The sequence below is a fragment of the Mirounga angustirostris genome, unplaced genomic scaffold (assembly GCF_029215605.1).
Source record: "Mirounga angustirostris isolate CCGP_5_RB_7025 unplaced genomic scaffold, mMirAng1.0.hap1 SCAF_17, whole genome shotgun sequence".
Taxonomy (NCBI): domain Eukaryota; kingdom Metazoa; phylum Chordata; class Mammalia; order Carnivora; family Phocidae; genus Mirounga; species Mirounga angustirostris.
Window position 1 is genome coordinate 25,747,127 of NW_026991725.1, and position 17,774 is coordinate 25,764,900.

A 17,774-nucleotide genomic window follows, 5' to 3' on the forward strand; every position below is an offset into this window, starting at 1 on the left:
AGCGTCTGAGACATGTAAAGGATTAATGTAAGATACATGGAAGTCTCAGCAAGGATCCCAGTACCTTCTTTCTCTGGTCTTGTCCAGCACCTCCAGCCTGGTTTCTAACCTGCACTTGGGGTTATGGTGGGGGACTGGGCAAGTGCAGTGCCAGGGCACGTGCTCCACTTTGTCATCTCCAGGCAGTCCTTGGCAGGTGCTGGATGTTACCCTGTAGTGAGAAAGGGGTGGCACAAAAATGGTGGAAAAAGAAAGGAGGGGATCTGAGTGGAGCAGTGACATTAATACACTTTCCCACCTCCTGGTCTTTACTTAAATGTCTTCTCAGGGGGTCTTCTCAGACCTAAGTAGAATTGCAGCTCATTTTCCAGCTCTCTCCATGGTCTGTGCTTCATTTTTTTTTTCCTATAACTCTTATCACCACCTAACATACTATATTTGTTATGGATTTATTTTGTTGTTTTTTTCCTCCCATCAGAATGAAGGCTCCTTGAGGATGGGGACTTTTCACATCTGGAACAGTATATGGTCCATACAGGTGCTCAGTATTTGCAGAATGAATAAATGGTTATCTCATTTTCTCTGCTTGGCTCTTTTTTCCACTCCCAGAGATTTGTAAAATTAAGAAAGGAAGAATACAGACAAAATATAATAGAAAAAAATCTGTTCCCTAGTCCTGGAGAAATTAAGACTGAAGAGAAAAATATTCAGCAAGATAGGCTGTACTTACACTGAGTTGTGGTTTTTTTTTCCCCAAAGCAAACTCAGATATGTTCTTATATGTACTGGGGTATTTATGGGAATGACAAAACAGACTTTTGGAGTGGTGATTATTCCTGGAAAATATGAGATGCATCATTAATTATGACTAAATTACTGTAACTATAAAGTTTGTTAGGAGCCCTCACAGAAGCCTAGTCTTAGGCCCAAGTAGTTTAGTTTTCTTTCTGGCAGTGAGACCCAGGAACTTGGCCTGTTTTCCTCTCTGACACTTACCCATACTTTTTTGAGGTTCTTCCTCCCCCCAAACAGGGAAGCCAAAACTAGTAAGTGATTAAATTGGATTTAAGCCCAGGTCTCTTTGATTTCTCGCTGTGTTAGTGTGAGAGGGAACACAAGCAGGGGGAGTGGGAGAGGGAGAAGCAGGCTTCCCGTGGAGCAGGCAGCCCGATGCGGGGCTCGATTCCAGGACCCTGGGATCATGACCTGAGCCGAAGGCAGACACGTAACGACTGAGCCACCCAGGGGCCCCTGTCTGTAGTATTTTTAATGAAGCTATTTTAAATTGATTTTTTCTTTTTCGTCTAAAGATTTATTTATTTATTTTAGAAAGAGAGAGAGAATGAGCGGGAGGGGCAGAAGCAGAAGGAGAGGGAATCTCAAGCAGACTCGGTGCTAAGCGCAGAGCCTGAGGCTGGGCTCGATCCCAGGACCCTGAGATCATGACCTGAGCCGAAATCAAAAGTTGGACGCTTAACTGACTACACCACCCAGGTGCCCCTTAAATGGATTTTTTTTCCCCTTAAAATAGGGAAAGGGATGATAGAGTTCTCCCCGGACGAAATAGCTCATAAAAGTCTGGTTATAGGCAAAATGGTGAAATAGGTTAATTTTCTCAGCTGTTTCTGTGAAAGCAGAAGTTATGGTTATTCATTTTCTATCGCTAGAAATAGTTGTGAAATATTGGAGCCCGGTAGATTTCCAGGACAGAGTAATTCACAGTGTTTTGTTGAATTTGACAAAGTATGGGTTGCTTTTACAAACTTCCACGTTGCCTGCAAAATACCTTGAGGATTTGGGACGTGAGCTTTGACACATGGTATGGGAAAGGATGAAAACAGGATGGTCCTGGAGAATCTGGGGGTATGGTTTAGCATCCACAGACCTTATTTGAGGGTCCAGGGCAGGTGTGAGCGAATGACTGCCGCAGGCCCAATCTAAGCTGCCTCCTGTTTTTATAGTTTGTTAGGACACAACCATGCCCATGTGTTTCCATATTCTTTATAGTTGCTTTCAGCTACAAGGGCAGAGTCGTATAGTTCTTACAGGGATCATATGGCCTAGAAAGCCTACAATATTTGCTGTGTGGGCTTTTACAGAGCAAGTTTGCCAACCTTGCCCTAGGGTCTAAGTGGGTGAGGGAAACCGGAAAAGGCTTGTACTGATCGCACATATACCTTACTTTAAAGTCTGTATCTGTAGGGGTGCTGGGTGGCTCAGTCGTTAGGCATCTGCCTTCGGCTCAGGGTCATGATCCCAGGGTCCTGGGATCGAGTCCCGCATCGGGCTCCCTGCTCGGCAGGAAGCCTGCTTCTCCCACTCCCCCTGCTTGTGTTCCCTCTCTCGCTGTCTCTCTCTCTCTCTGTCAAATAAATAAATAAAATCTTAAAAAAAAAAAAAACCAAACTTCTAAAGTCTGTATCTGTAGTATGTCCATCAATATTAGCAATCTGTGGGTCCATGATGGCCGTAATTTATAGACACAGAAGCAAATTCTTTGGGCACACACTCTGATTTTATGTGTTGATCATTTGAGTAATGTGTGTATACGTGTTATTTAACTAAAGTTTAATTTTGGCCCATGTCCCATAATATGTTTCCACTTGAAACTTTCAAATTAATTTAAGCATTTTTTTTTTTTCAAGAGAACGTTTTTGTACTTTCCAAACTACCGTGGTAGAACAATTCAAATTAGGCAACTCCCTGGGAAAGGATAATTCGTCTGGCAGCAATTGAAGAATTTGAAAATTTTCTTTACCTGTTGTGTTTTGAATTATTACTTAATCATCATCAGCCATGATTGTTTTCACAAATTCTCAATGACAATTTTCATCCAAATGGTACTGTATATTTGAGTAATGCTTTGTCAAATATTTTCACATGTATATTATTTCAAACAACTCTGTGATGTAGGCAGGGTAGGAATATTACCAAGCACCATCTTTCCCTTTGTTTTTGAGTGTGAAATTGAGGCCTAGGGGACTCCAGTGATTCCTCCCTGCTCACATGGGGAATTAGTGATAGCACCCGGGCTGGGATCCTATTATTGTTAGTAACTGGAATTACTCTTTGCTTCTGTATTTGTATGTTGACATATACAAAAGTCAGAGAGACTGAAGAATATTAATTTATACTCATCCATAAAATGAGGATAGAATCTTGTAGCCCTGCTGTCAGGATTAGATATCATGTATGAGTTTCCTGAGGACAGTGCCAGGAGCAGAGTAAATGCTTTGCAAATTATGGCTACTATTATCCTTTTCCCAGGGTTATGGGATTGTTTTGATTCTCTTAATTAGAATATACTATTTATTAGACTGTACCATTCTTAACTTTTCTTTTGCAAAAAACGCATAAAAACTGTTATCTCTCCGTGGTTGCATTTTTCTTTATTCCCCAAGCGAGCTAACAATATTGGAACAATTAAACTCAATACAATGTATCAAACTCAAATAAAATGCAGCTTTGGAGTTCATATTTCAGTTTTTTTTTACTGTAGTGGTATCATTTACTTTGGTAAATTCATATCCCAATTTAAAATGCCCCAAAGCAAATAAAATTTTTTTTTTATAAATTCAAGTACTGTATTTTAAAATGTACATGTCATACACACAAGAGCTGCATAGCAGAATTACTATAACAAGCAGTTACATTCATGATACCCAGTACTGTTCTGAACACTGCATGTAGATTACACTAGATATATTGTTTTATTATGATTATTGTTGCTGAGTACAGTGACTTTAATACAATAGTTTACATGAGTGCATTTTTTAAAGCATTAATAAAGTTAGTAGCATACCATTTAACTAATATTGAACGAAAACACTATGTACAGGATGTATTTTAGGTCAGATGCTTACACAAGAATAAGCATTTAACATGCTGTCCTATCCTTGACAAAACAAAATCATCCCTTTTGCTAAATAGAATAAGAGAGGCTAAAAGGAATCTAAAGCAATTGAAAAAAAAATTAAAATTTTATATTCCTGTATTATGTTAAAGATGATTTAACATAATTTTCTCCTGCTTAAAATACACATTTTGTTCTGTGTGAAATAAAGGAGAGAAAGAGAGACTGCAAAGATTGGTAATAAAAATGCTAACTGAGCTGTAGCCCTTCGATAATACTTTAGCTGGAAAAAAGTATGGTGAGTTGTAATCAACATTTTTTTCTGCTTAGAAAAAAAGTGATAGCCTATAAATTTCTAATGTTTTAAAACAGGTATTTATTATTTAAGGTCTTAAAATAAATAAATATGCCTGTATTAAACAAATTAAGTTTAAAAAACTTTGCTACAATACTTGACTTATTCACAAATAGATTTTCTGTCCCTATTTATTATAGTTTGAACAGTTTAAAAACAGAAATCCTGCAAATACTCATCGCTTAGATAACAATATTGTTATCTTAATTCACATAAATGATTGCAAGAAATATTTATAATACTTTACATAGTATCTTACCTAATGCTCACATTGAATATTCAAATTAGTCACATTTAACTTTACAGATGGAAAAGTTGGGATGGTGAGATTAGAGGACTCTATTCTAGTAACGGTAGCAACAAGAATGAGATTTTCATCTTCTGTTTGTGCTGCTGGCCTTCTGATTTTTTTGTGGGGGAGGACACAACCTTAAAGTTCCTTGAATAAAGTAACTCTTCTGGAAATCAGATCATGATTACAAAAAGCTTTTGGATGAAGATTAATTTAAATTTATTTAATCATCAAATTAGCCAGGGGTGTGTTCTATAGTTTGCTTGGAATGGCTCGTGGAAAGTGGCTCTGTTATTTTTCTAAGTATGCAAATGATTGTCTCAAAAAAAATTTTTTTTTTGGTTCTGTGATTAGTGAGTCCTCTTTAAAAGTTTGTTTACAATTGTTTTCTTTTTTAAGTAGAAAAATCTTTTTAGATCTAACCAGTCATGGAATAATGATGAATAAGTCAGTGTGATTCTTAATATAATACAATCATACTTAAACAAATTGTTCCCTTTCCTTAGAATATTTGGCCACTGAGTGAAATTTCAAAGACTTAACCAAGCCACCTTAACGCTTATAGTCTCTGATAAAATTTCAAGAGGAAGAGAAGACTATTTGGAGTAAATAAAATAGAAACCATACTGAATTTCTGATTTTATTTTGAAACTCCCTCTCTTCAAAGAATACATCCGTAATTAGATTCAGAGAAATTTTGTCCCTTCCTGTTTGTTTTCTGAAGAGAATCACACATTGATCATAACATACATACTTAATAACTTACATTTTGGGACAGAAGGCAGTCAGCATGGCCCACCTTGGTCCACCCTAATGTCATTTTCAAATCAAGTCAAATACTGTCTTTGGATTAATTAGCTCCTGATGGAGGTTTGATAGAGGGGATACTGCATGATCTTCTCATGATAAGCCTGACTTCTATATCTGGTAGATTATCTTGCTTAGTCTGTAAACACCCTTCATCAGTGGCTGCTAAATGAAGATCAAATCGAAGAGAAACCGATTTTTTCCTTAATCGAGGGTTATCTTTAAAGAAGGAGCCTTCCCATTCTTTAATAACTTCATCCACTTTTTCTGTCCTGAAATGATACAATAAACCTTTCCGTATGAAGAAGTATGGATCTATTAAAAATATATAATATGAATTCCATATGAAAAAGAAATCAAGAAATTTGTATAATTCATAATTGACACATTTTGAATTATAACTCAGAATTTACATTGTGGAATTTATAATTTACATACTTTAAAAATTACACAGGTATAATTTCCAAGGAATTCTATGGAATTCTCATGTTTTGGTTATATTTTTGGAAAAATAGCAAATTAAGGATTGATCACTCCTATATCTGAGTTTTTGTTTATATATACTTACTCATGTCAGATTAAAAAAAATCATAGCACATTAAAATTATGTTTGGAAACATGCAAAGATTACTGGTTACTCAATTGAAGTTAATTTCTTTGTGTGTTTATTATTATTAGTCAAAGTTATTTTACTTACTGAATAGTGCCACGAGCCTCAGTGCTTTCCTTCACGATATTGCCATTTAGTATTGCCTGTTTGGTTACTGTTTCCACTTTTTCGTTCTCATACTTTTGTGGGAGTTTCGTTGAAAAAGATATTTCATTTATAATGGCTGTGAAAATGTTATCGTGAAACATTAAACTACAATGTTGTAGTACTAGTCACAGTTGATTTATATGTCAAACTTTATTCAAATATTGCTTGTTTTTGCTACTCTATAGTATTTAGTTATAATCCCTATAAATGGCACTTTATTTTTCAAGTTCGTTTACTTATATCAGAAACTCACCTGAAGGTAAAACAAAACCAACTCTACTTGTGGTAGGTTTTTGTTCTTTTTTCTCACCTTGGATACAACCATAATATCTGAAATTGGAAAGAATTATATTATAGAAGCAATACTCTATTAGCATATAATTGAAACAAATGCTCACCAGTAAGAGAATGGACAAAATGTAATATATTCATACAATGGAAATACTATTAAGCAATGAAAATAAATGAACTAAGGCTACACTGTATCTTTATGGATGAATCTCCTAAGTATAACACTGAATGGGAAAAGAAAGGTAATTTGTAGCTAATTTTATAAAGGTTAAAATAATATTCAAAAAATTTCATATTTTGTTTAGGGATACATATATACATATTAGTATAAAGGAATGTTTAAGGCTAATAAGCATCAAATTCAGGAGCCAGGTTAGACTAAGGGAGGAGGATAGGGGGTTGGGATATGGTTTAGGTGCCTGGGGTGGGGGTGGGAAGACTTCAACAACACTGTAAATATTTTACTTCTCAAGCTGGGGGAAGTGTGTACATGAAGTTCATGACATTTTTCTTGAAACTTTCTTGTATATCTTAAACATAGCATAATAAAAAATTTAAAAATTGTATTAAAGGAATATTAAAGACCACTTTATCAACATCTTGAATGATTAGGCATTAAATAAAATCCACAACCACTTATTTTATTTAACAACAAATTATATGTGTGTCTGTATATTCACATAGCACTGTTTTAAGCACTTTACAAACAATTTATTTAATCCTCACAGCAATCCTATGAGGTAGGTAATATTATTCCCATTTTATGGATGAAAAAACTGAGGCACAGAGAGGTTTGGTAACTTGCTTGGTGTCACTCAGCTAGTAAGTGGTAGATTTTGAATTCAATTTATGTTTTTCAAAGCTTTAGTAAATGTCAAAACTTATAGGTTAAAGTAGTTTCATCTAATTTTGTAGAGGACTCAGAATTCTGAAGCAAGCAAGAATAAAGGTTTCTTTCTATGGGAACATGGAAAATTGGAGGTTGTCCTGTGCTCAAAGCCATGTGACCTTTTAAGTGATTGCAGATTATGTAACTGTGAATTAGTAAGAATTCCTCTTTTGATATTTTGATACCTTTTGTTTCAGGACATCTGGAAGTCTTTTAAATCATGTATTCAGAACTAAATTGTTTTTTGTGGTGGTAATATAATCACATTATTATTATTATTATTATTATTATTAATTTTGACTTTTGATCTGTGGTGGGAGTGGGCCCTAGGTGGGGGGGATGTGGAAATATGTGCATTTTCCAAGCTTTCTTTGTGGGTGGTCCATAGAAGGCACTGACTAATTCTAAGAGATGAATGACAAGGAAAGTGAGCAAGTTAAGAAAGGTCATTTTTATAGCGATTGAGAATTATTTACATTTCGCTCTAGGCTTGAAGCGCGCTTTGTTGTAGCTACTGTCCCTGACTTTGGCCATTCTGTTCATGATTTTGGGAGGCTGGAAATAGTTCTTCCACATATTCTTTGCCATGCCTACTCATCCTGCTTTGCTGTAGGAACCCAGTGAGCGCGCCATGGTGATGATGGGTTCTTAGATGTAATTTCTCTGACTACCTCAACAAAGACAGAAGCTCTGTATTTCTGATCACTTGCCATTAACTACTGTATATGGAATTAGGTACCTGATTTCTTCCTTTTCTAGGAGGCGGCGGTAAGTGGCGATTTCTTGTTCTAGCCTCATCTTCGTGTTGAGAAGCATCTCATGCTCTTGAAGCTGCTTTTCGATGCTGCGCCTTACTTCCTGTAGCTCTTTTTCTAGTCCTTCAATCACCGCCTCTAGATCTTGCAACTGCATCTGGTAATGTTGCTCACTGGCATGTAGGGAGTTTTCCAGGCCCCTTTCCTGTTTTATATAGATCTTCATCAGTGAAATCAGTGAAACAAAATGTGCTGCTGAAATCTGTTTTGCAATGTCTCCATTCTATTGTGTTCTTTAAAAGTTTGCAATAATGGTACTTCACTTATGCAAAAGATATTTCCTTACAACTTTGTGTATGACTCAAATGAAAAAAGAATTATACCTAGATAGCTAGAGAGCTTACTATTTCAAAGGAATCCTGTGATAATTCTTTCGGCCAAAAAAAAAAAAAAAAATCTGCAGTATGACTGACTTATTACCACTGATTTATTTGGTTTTTTAAAAATTGGAAATGTAGAATATCGAATGTTAAAGCAGAGTGGGCTGCTTAGAAAAGGCATTTTAGGAAGGTGTTTAAATATTTTTTACTATTAGAAATCTCAGGCGTGGGGATAGAAGACTCCCTCCCCCCCAACCCCTCCACCCCCGCCCCGTGATAACTTTGGATAATGACAAAGGCTATATTCTCCCACTACAGCAATTAGAGAACCCCAGGATGATAAGCAAGGATGACTTCCTTTCTATAGGCGTGAACTAGACCTTGAATGAATTGATAATAGCCACGGCCATGATGGAGGGAGGGGGGTAGTTGAACTAGGACCAAGGATAGAATTCAGTGGCCTTGCTTTTTAAGTTTCTCACTGTAAGGTAATGGGCATTATTCCTTTCTCTCTTAGTCAACAAACGTCTGGGGACTCAGTGGGCCAGTCGCTTTTGAGCTCATTCTCACCACCGCCTGGAGAGACTCAATTTCCACTTGCAGGTGGTGCCACTGGCGTCGAGCTTCCTTGAGTTCTGCTTGAGCTGCCTTTAAAGCCTCTTCATCTTTGTCCATTTTTTTGCTCATATCTTCTTCTAGCTTTAAGAAAGCCACCAGCAACAAGAACAACAGAAACAAAGAGCACTCTTGAAAATGAGAACTTTTAAAAGTCATCCTAGGAACACAGCATAGGTATCTCATCATTTTTCCTTTAAACTGCTAAATTTCGAAAGTGTGTTCCAGTGCTTAGTTACTCATTAGTCAGATGTGGGAGTAAGTGAATTGCATGCTCAGCTTTAGTGTTCTCAGATAATACAAGGAACCTCAGGCGTCTCTTCCTACTATGACAGTCTATGAGATGCAGAGAAAAATACATCTGTTTTAATGAAAAGTAACAGTTTGCAGGATCTAAGTTTGAGACCTCTGATTCTTAACTTTCTATTATTTATGGCATTATGGGGAAGACAGATTGAAACTCAGCTATTATTTCCCCCTATATTTTCTTGTAGGCTGCTTTGTAAAAGCAGATAAACAGTTATATATCTTAAACTGATCAATTCTGGGACTGGGCATATGGACAGAGATTAAATACTGCTGGAAAGTATATTATGAATAGTTTAGAGGATTAGGTTATCATAGGCATTAGAGGCTCTAAAATAGACTTCCGTAGAAAGAGAACCCACTGTTGATTTACCTTTTGCAAATGATCTTTTTGGAAAACATGTTAATCTTGGGTGTCTAGGGAAGTGGCCAAAATTACATCTTTAAAGATTGTTTTCTAAATGTCATCATGTTAAATAGCAAGTGGAATATGTTATATTTGGCTTTAAATGTTCTTATGCTGATGTTCAAATCAAATGAAAGTACCTTTTGACAGAATTCTCAACATTTGGCCCCAAGAGCAGCAGGGGCAATGTATGGAATTGATTGTAGTCTTTTGTAGCAAAAATTACAACTTATTAATGCTTTTATAAAAATGCATTTTGAAATAACAAATTTTAATTTGATGGTACGAGAGTTTTTGTTTTTTTTTTAAAGAAAGCATTGCAGTAAATGAAAGTTCACAAATAAAGTTGAGGGCAAGGCATTAAAGAACAAAATTCATACATCTCTTTTGGTTTGCTGTATCACTTGTTCTTAGTTTAAATTGGCAAAGTTAAGCAGCAACACTTAGCAGAGCAACTACAAAAGAGAATGTCAAGAATTTAGGAAATAGGAGGGCATAAAAATGCTCGTATCTGCTGGTCTTTTGGATTTTGTGTGTAGAACTGGCAGCTATTTTTGTGTGGTAGCTAGATGCCAAAGACAGCCCCCAATGACCCAGACCTCCCCAAATTCATGTCCTTGTGTGGTCCCCTTCTGTACTGAATCTGGGTGGACCTCGTGTCTTGCTTTAGCCAGCAGAACATGGCAGAAGTGCCAGCTTTAGTCCTAAACCTCAGGAAGCCCTGACAACTTGCACTCCTGTGCTTTTGGGAGCCTTGGGCCAACATGTTAAGAAGTCTGGATACCCTGCTGGAGAGATCGCATAGAGGCCAGATGGAAAAAGACCCTGAGGCGACCCGGAGAGAGAGGAACAGACCCAATTGTCTCAGCTGAGCCGGCCTTCCAAAAATCCCCTCCCAAGGCGCCAGACACAAAAGTGAGCCACCTTGGATGTCCCAGCCCAGTTGTGCCCCAAGATGATTATAGTCTTAGCCAATGTCACACACAGTGGAAGAATCACCCCCACCTGAACCCATTCAACCCATAGAATCATGAGAGAGAATGCCATGGTTGTTTTAATCCACTAAATTTGGGGGGTAGTTTGTTCTACAGCAATAAATCACTAAAGCTTATGTATCTTTATTTTGTAATAATGAACAGGCTTCCCTGAATTTATTCCAACTGACTTTCTGAATTCTTTGAAAAAAAAAAAAAATCCTCTAAAGTAGATGTATGTTAAAAAGACCCTAAACAAAACTTACAGTAGCCTTGCCTTTTCCCTTTAATTTACTAATTTTGGCATTGTGACTTACAAACTGAGTAACTTGTATTGGTACCATCGCAAAATAAAATGTTTATTTGGTTTATAATTTTCAGAAATGGTCATCTAGTAATTTTTCCCCTTCTCTTTGCAAAAGGTGAGTGAACTATTCCAACACTTAAATATCCCAGTGACTTTGCTTGATCTAGGGTACTGATCATTCTTTGTGAAGACTGAAAATATTACCTAGAGGTGAAATTTATATTGTTACCAAAAATGAATTGCTAATGATATAAAGTCCTATGATTTCCTAGAAATATTTTTTCCCTATTGGTGATTGTTCTTAAGTTCACTCTTTGCTGTATTTGGGTACCTGGAATAGAATTTGAACTCAGATATGATAGGTAAAAAAAAAAACCCAAAACACAAAAACCAACCCTGAGTTTTTAAATCTTCTTTCTAAAATATTTGTTTGAACATTTATTTGAATGTTTACGATCTTAATTAATTGCTAAATGTGAATGTCACTTTAAAACAAAGTAAGTCTATGAAATTAGGATTTAGCCTTTATTCAACTTGGCTCCCCCTCTTTTTAATACTTAAATATTTCATGACTTGTATTGGAAATAAACCTTTCTCATCTTGTAGTACAAAAGCAAAAATCTGTAAGTGGAGAGTCAGTATCAATTTGGGGAATTTTGATTGTCCCAATTTATATCACTGTTTCTGAATGCTACCTTCACATACTTAGATAATTTCCATTTATAACAATCTGGTATAAAACTGATGACAGAAACCTTTCAGAAATATTTTACTTCGTTTTATCTCCACAAAGTGTGCAAGCTAATAAATCTTACCATAAAGCTTGCCATTTTAAAGACGTAATTGAAACATTCTCTATAAATAACTCTGTAATATCTTCAAAGGGTATTTGAAATGCTTCCTTCCTGAAGGATGTCTAAAAGAGGTTAGAGTGGCCCATTTTATTGCATGTTGGCCCCATGTTTTGTTAATGACAGGAACCTCACCACTGATGTAAAAATCATCAATCGACATTAATCGAATGGCCACATAACAGTATAATCAGAGCATTTCCCCCTGTGGTTCCCAGTCACATCGCAGTAAAACCTAAATTCCTTCCCCAGTAGACGCTGCATTGAAAAGGAAATACTGTACCTCAGAGAGGCCGGGACAGGAATTGGATAGACAGGGATTGTCTCCTTATCCTGGAAGGTGCCTGTCTGTATGAAATCATTACCTGGATCCTTGTTGAGAGCACGGTCTCTATCTGATTTCTCATGAGGAGCTTTTCATAGTTTGCCCTGATCTCATTGAGTAGCTGGGACAGCTCCATTCTTTTCCCATCCTCCACCTTGGCTAAGTGAACCTTATCGATAGGATGAGTCGCTGCGGCAGAGCTGGTCTGTCTGCGTCGAGCAGAGATGAAGCTCCATGGAGCCTTAAAGACGCAGAGCTCCCTTTTTCAGAACCACCGAAATTCCCGTGCTTCCAATCAATTATGTAAATATGCAAACCCTTTTCTCCTCCTGTTGTTGGTATAGTAGACGTGTCAGACTCTCCATAAAGGAACAGGAAAAGGAAAGCATCCTCAGCATTCCTAAATTGGTTCTCTGTAAAATTGAGCACTTGGGGGTGGGGGTGGGGGTGTCAATTATCTTGTGTGTAAAAGAAATCGGGAATAAGGTGAAGAAAATTGTATTTTGTTTTTTTCCCCCAAGATACTGCATGGCAATTAATCAAGGCTGAAAACATGATAGCTAAAATTTTCTTCTACAGTTTTTCTTGCCATTTGGATTATTTAAATAGAAATGCTGTGGTAGGGCATTAGAAGATGTCGTAAATCTTGAATATTCTGACAGGCATTGGGAAAAGCTACCATCAGATGAAGCTGACAGTTGTCATTAGCCATGGGACTGACTGTATTTCTCTCAAATGCATGCTGTGTGGTTCATGGCAGGCTGCTGGCCCCACGGCAGAGTTTGATGTCTTGAGGTGGATTCCTGAAGGCATATCCAGATGAAGCTATAGCTGGAGGTAAGTGCTAATAAACTGTGAGAGCTGAGAGTTAACATTTCCAATATTTTAACAAAGTTGAAGAAATATAACCAGATGGTCTGTGCACAGGGGTTATCCACTGGGTAAGATTTATTGTAGGGGTTACTCCTTTGTTAGTAAACATGTAGTTGATGACAACTCATACCTGTAAATATAACATTTGTGCAGCCCTTCTAACTTTAAAAAGCACCTTTACATCTATCATTCCATCTAACCTTCATGATCCCTGTCACTTTGTAATCTGAAAAGGTGACAAGCCTGAGGCAGGAGGGGTTGGGGTGTCTTGCCCAAGGTCATAGGGCGACGTCATGGCATCTTCGGGACTGGAACTGTGACTGCCTCGCTGTATTCCATATATTGCCCCATTGGCCTCTGCATGCTCTCTCTCCCCACCTAAATTCCTTGTTTACTCTGGCCAGCTGGCTGTTAGAAGTGACTGAAATATTTTCGAGAATAGATCTATTGTCATCGTTATTTGTAGAGTGGCTTGGCTGGAATTGTATCCAAAGAGTCGTTCAGGAAATAATCAATCTTTGGCTCTAGTGCTCACAGGGCCTTTGAACGTGCATTGGGTTCTTTAAATTTCTGAATTAATTCACTGCTGGCCAGGCCGATCTGTGCTGGGCATTCCCACAGTCCCCTGTAAACAAAGCTGGCCATCCATTGGCCCTGCTGAGAGGAGAGGTTCTGGTCATTCCTGTCCTCTGTTTAACCTGACCCATGCCTCCTCCACCCTCCCCATCAGCCACAAATGATTGGTTTAGAGGTGGACACTTGACCAAAGGATAGCCAATCCACAGAGCAGAGACCTGTGAGGTAGCCTGATACGAAAGCTCTCACTAAAGAGGGTCACTTATGATTATCTAGACCAAACTCATCCTCTTTCTTGGTAATTGCAACTGAGAAATACGAAGAAAATCAGGCACTTAGTAGTGGGAAGAGAAGCAAGAAAGTAAATAATTACAGTCATTACTTCATGTAGCTCCTGCTCGTCTCTGCAGAAAATACAGAAAGCTGAACTAGATTCCCCAGAGGGCTGGTCCTGGCAATCTGCATTTTAAACAGGACTCCCAGATATTTCTTATGTACCCTAAAGCAGTACTTTCTTTCTTTTTTAAGATTTTATTTATTTATTTGACAGAGAGAGAGCACAAGCAGGGGGAGCAGGAGAGGGAGAAACAGGCTCCCCAGTGAGCATGAGCCCAACAGGAGCCCGATGCGGGACTCGATCCCAGGACCCTGGGATCATGACCTGAGCCAAAGGCAGACGCTTCACCGACTGAGCCACCCAGGCGCCCTAGAGCAGTACTTCCCAATAGAAATATAAGGCGAGCCACAAATGCAAACCGCATAGTAGAATTTTAAACTTTCTAGTAGCCAAATCAAGAGAGATAAACAGAAACAAGTGTTAATGAATTTTAATATTATATTTTCTTTAACCTGATATAGCCAAGATATAATTATTTCAACTTGGAATCAATCTAAAATATTAATGAGATATTTTACACTCTTTATTTTTGATACTCTCTTTGAAAGCCACTGGATATTTTAATAGCCCATCTCAATTTGGACAAGCCACATTTAAGGTGCTCGATCGCCACGCGGCTACCGTGTTGAACAGCACAGCTCGTAGTTGGCTGCTCCTGCCTCACATAAATGAGAGCTCATGCCTGCAACGCTCCGAGGGAATCTTAAAGGAAATAGTGCTAGATTGGGGTGGGGCGGGGCGGGGCGGGGGGGAGGGGGGAGGCGATGGGAGTAGTATTTAGAAAGGTATCCTACAAGCATCTGAGTAATGTAGTTAACTATTTCAAAAACCTCAACTGTTATTTTTCAAAGAAAAAATGTTGCTAATTTACTTTCCAAAAACACTGCCCTTTATTTAAAAAAATCAGTAACGATAGCTCATTAAACACTGTGGCAGATATAAAATTGCAGGCTTCGTGTCATTTTCAGTACATTAACTAGAGTCACATCCTGTTCTCTTATGCTTCAAAAATCGTAACAGAGGGGCGCCTGGGTGGTTCAGTCGTTAAGCGTCTGCCTTCGGCTCAGGTCATGATCCCGGGGTCCTGGGATCGAGCCCCGCATCGGGCTCCCTGCTCGGCGGGAGGCCTGCTTCTCCCTCTCCTACTCACCCTGCTTGTGTTCCCTCTCTCACTGTGTCTCTGTCAAATAAATGAATAAAATCTTAAATAAAAAAAAAAAAATCACAAAAATCATAACAGAATGCAAATAAGCAAGGGTGTCACAGAGACCATCTTGAGTCCACTCTAGTTATCAGAAGTAAATCATTTGACAATGTTATATTTTATTAATAGAAACTCATTAGTTATAACACATTTCACAACTGCCAAAATGCTGTGGTTGAGGACACTGGCTCTAGGGACATTCATGAGAGTGAGCCCCCAGACCCTTGGGAGTTAGAATTCAGGACTGAAGGCCATTCATTCAGTCATTTGATTATTGGATGCCTACTGTTGGCAAGAAGTGTGCTGGGTGCAGAGGAGTTCTGAAGAGGAGAGATGACCTCTTCCGGCACGTGGTGGGGAGAAAAGATGGAGAAGGCATTATAGAGGAAATAGTTAAAAAAAAAAAAGTGGTCAGGGTCAGATTGTGGAAAAGCAGTTGATGAAGACTGGGTTTTATTTGGCAAGTAATGGAGAGTCACTGCTGGTTTATGAAAGGGGAAGTCACATGGTCGGATTAATTTGGAAATAGTGCCAAAGATTTCAGAGTAGGGACACCAATGAGAGATGCAGTACTAATGAAAAAGAACATAAAGCTATTTCAGAAGGTCAGGGTGAGAGACCCTAGGAAACTGAATTTGAATAATGCTGTGGGAATAGAGCAGGGGAGCAGGCATGACTTCTAGAGCTTTAGCGAGGGACAGCTGTTTACAAAGGGAAGGGGAAGCAGGGACAAAGGTCACTCAGGTCTGTACTCTCTGCACCTAGAACATCAGTGATCCTGTGATCAGAAACAGGGAAGACAGGAGGGTAATGAGACTGAATTCAACCCAGACCCTTAAAGCAGCAGGATAAAGTGGGAAAAGACCAGGGCTCAAGCCCCTGCCTGCCAATTACTAGCAAGGTGAGCTTGGGTAAAGTACTGATGCTCTTTGAACTTCAAGGTCCTCATCTGTGAATTGAGATTAATGATACATTTCTTTTTTTTTTTTTTAATTTATTTATTTTTTATTCTTATGTTAATCCCCATACATTACATCATTAGTTTTAGATGAAGTGTTCCATGATTCATTGTTTGTGCATAACACCCAGTGCTCCATGCAGAATGTGCCCTCCTCAATACCCACCATCAGGCTAACCCATCCTCCCACCCCCCTCCCCTCTAGAACCCTCAGTTTGTTTTTCAGAGTCCATCGTCTCTCATGGTTCGTCTACCCTCCGATTTCCCCCCCTTCATTCTTCCCCTCCTGCTATCTTCTTCTTCTTCTTCTTTTTTTCTTAACATATATTGCATTATTTGTTTCAGAGGTACAGATCTGAGATTCAACAGTCTTGCACAATTCACAGCGCTTACCAGAGCACATACCCTCCCCAGTGTCTATCACCCAGTCACCCCATCCCTCCCACCCCACCCCCCACTCCAGCAACCCTCAGTTTGTTTCCTATGATTAAGAATTCCTCATATCAGAAGACATTGAATTTTTAACTTTCTGTGTTTTTATTCCTTCTTGTTTTGAATTACATGGCCCCGAATGACTGTTAAGCATATAATATGTTGGGTAGAATGTGCTTGTGTTCTGGGCAGGGAAAGCAGAGCCACAGTGATACCCTAAACTTCAGTTCAGTTGGGCAAACATTTGTGGAGTGTCTTGTGCGGGATGATAATGCCTGGAACTGGGGCGGGGGGAGGGGAGGGTATGTGAATCAAGACCTTGGTCACTGCCTTTACAGAGCTGGCAAGGGGGGCATTAAAAATAGTACTTACGGGATGGACCTTGTGGACGTGTGTTCAGCCCTTGTCGTATAATACTGTTGCATTTAGTTAAGAACGTCAATAGGAGCAACTGGATACCTATACTCACCCTCAGCCCCACCGGCTCCCCTTCTTCACCAAACTCACAGCTTCCCACGTACCAGCCCCATCCCTGGAGCAGGTGACGGTAGGTCCCCATTTCATCCTCCAGGTACATCTTGATGTCCAGCACCTGCTGACAGCCTGCACTCTGGCTCCCCACCTCCCGGAGGACGTGGATCTCCAGGGTCAGTATCCGCACTTGGGTCTGTGAAAGCTGAGTCTGGTAGTTGGCCTCAGATTCTGTCGGCCTGGCTTCCGTGGATGTTTTCTGAGGATACGTGAAGTTTGCAGTTTTCCCTGCAGAGAAAAGATGAAACAGAGTTATTTAGGCAGATAAGTATCACAAAGTGTTCCTATTCATGTTGCAAGAAAGAAGACACAATGCATAGCCATTTTCTCTCTATTCTAGCCCTTTCTCTTTCAGGTGAAACAGAGATAAACTTTTCCACTTGGACACCATGTTTTAAGGGGGTGAATTTTTTTTTTTTTTTTAAGATTTATTTATCTGAGAGAGAGAGAGAGAAAGAGGGCATGTGCTCAAGGAGGGGCAGAAGAAGAGGGAGAGAGAAACCTCAGCAGACTCCTTGCTGAGCTCGGAGCCTAACAAGGGGTTCGTTGTCATGACCCTGAGATCATGACCTGAGCAGAAACCAACAGTCAGATGCTTAACCGACTGTGCCACCCAGGGGCCCCAAAGGGGTGAAGTTTT

The 17,774-nt window shown here is 38.9% G+C and overlaps 1 protein-coding gene across 1 annotated transcript; it reads right to left on the reverse strand.

Moving 5' to 3' along the window:
• Positions 1 to 3,477: 3,477 nt before the first annotated feature.
• On the reverse strand, positions 3,478 to 12,435 carry KRT222 (keratin 222). Its single transcript, XM_045888947.2, has 6 exons — positions 12,204 to 12,435; positions 8,950 to 9,078; positions 7,984 to 8,204; positions 6,318 to 6,394; positions 6,005 to 6,140; positions 3,478 to 5,579 (listed from the first exon to the last, which is right to left on the reverse strand). Exons 1-6 carry the CDS (start codon positions 12,297 to 12,299, stop codon positions 5,351 to 5,353), a joined length of 888 nt encoding a protein of 295 aa, XP_045744903.1. The 5' UTR covers positions 12,300 to 12,435; the 3' UTR covers positions 3,478 to 5,350.
• Positions 12,436 to 17,774: the final 5,339 nt, after the last annotated feature.

What these genes read in the sequence shown, in the direction of transcription:
- KRT222 (XM_045888947.2), bottom strand. Translation starts at nt 12,299, where the DNA reads ATGGAGCTGTCCCAGCTACTCAATGAGATCAGGGCAAACTATGAAAAG. An exon ending in CTAGAAAAGGAAGAAATCAG is followed by an intron (nt 6,395 to 7,983) that starts GTACCTAATTCC and finishes TTCCAATTTCAG; the next exon opens with ATATTATGGTTGTATCCAAG. An exon ending in GAGGCTCGTGGCACTATTCA is followed by an intron (nt 5,580 to 6,004) that starts GTAAGTAAAATA and finishes GTATCATTTCAG; the next exon opens with GACAGAAAAAGTGGATGAAG.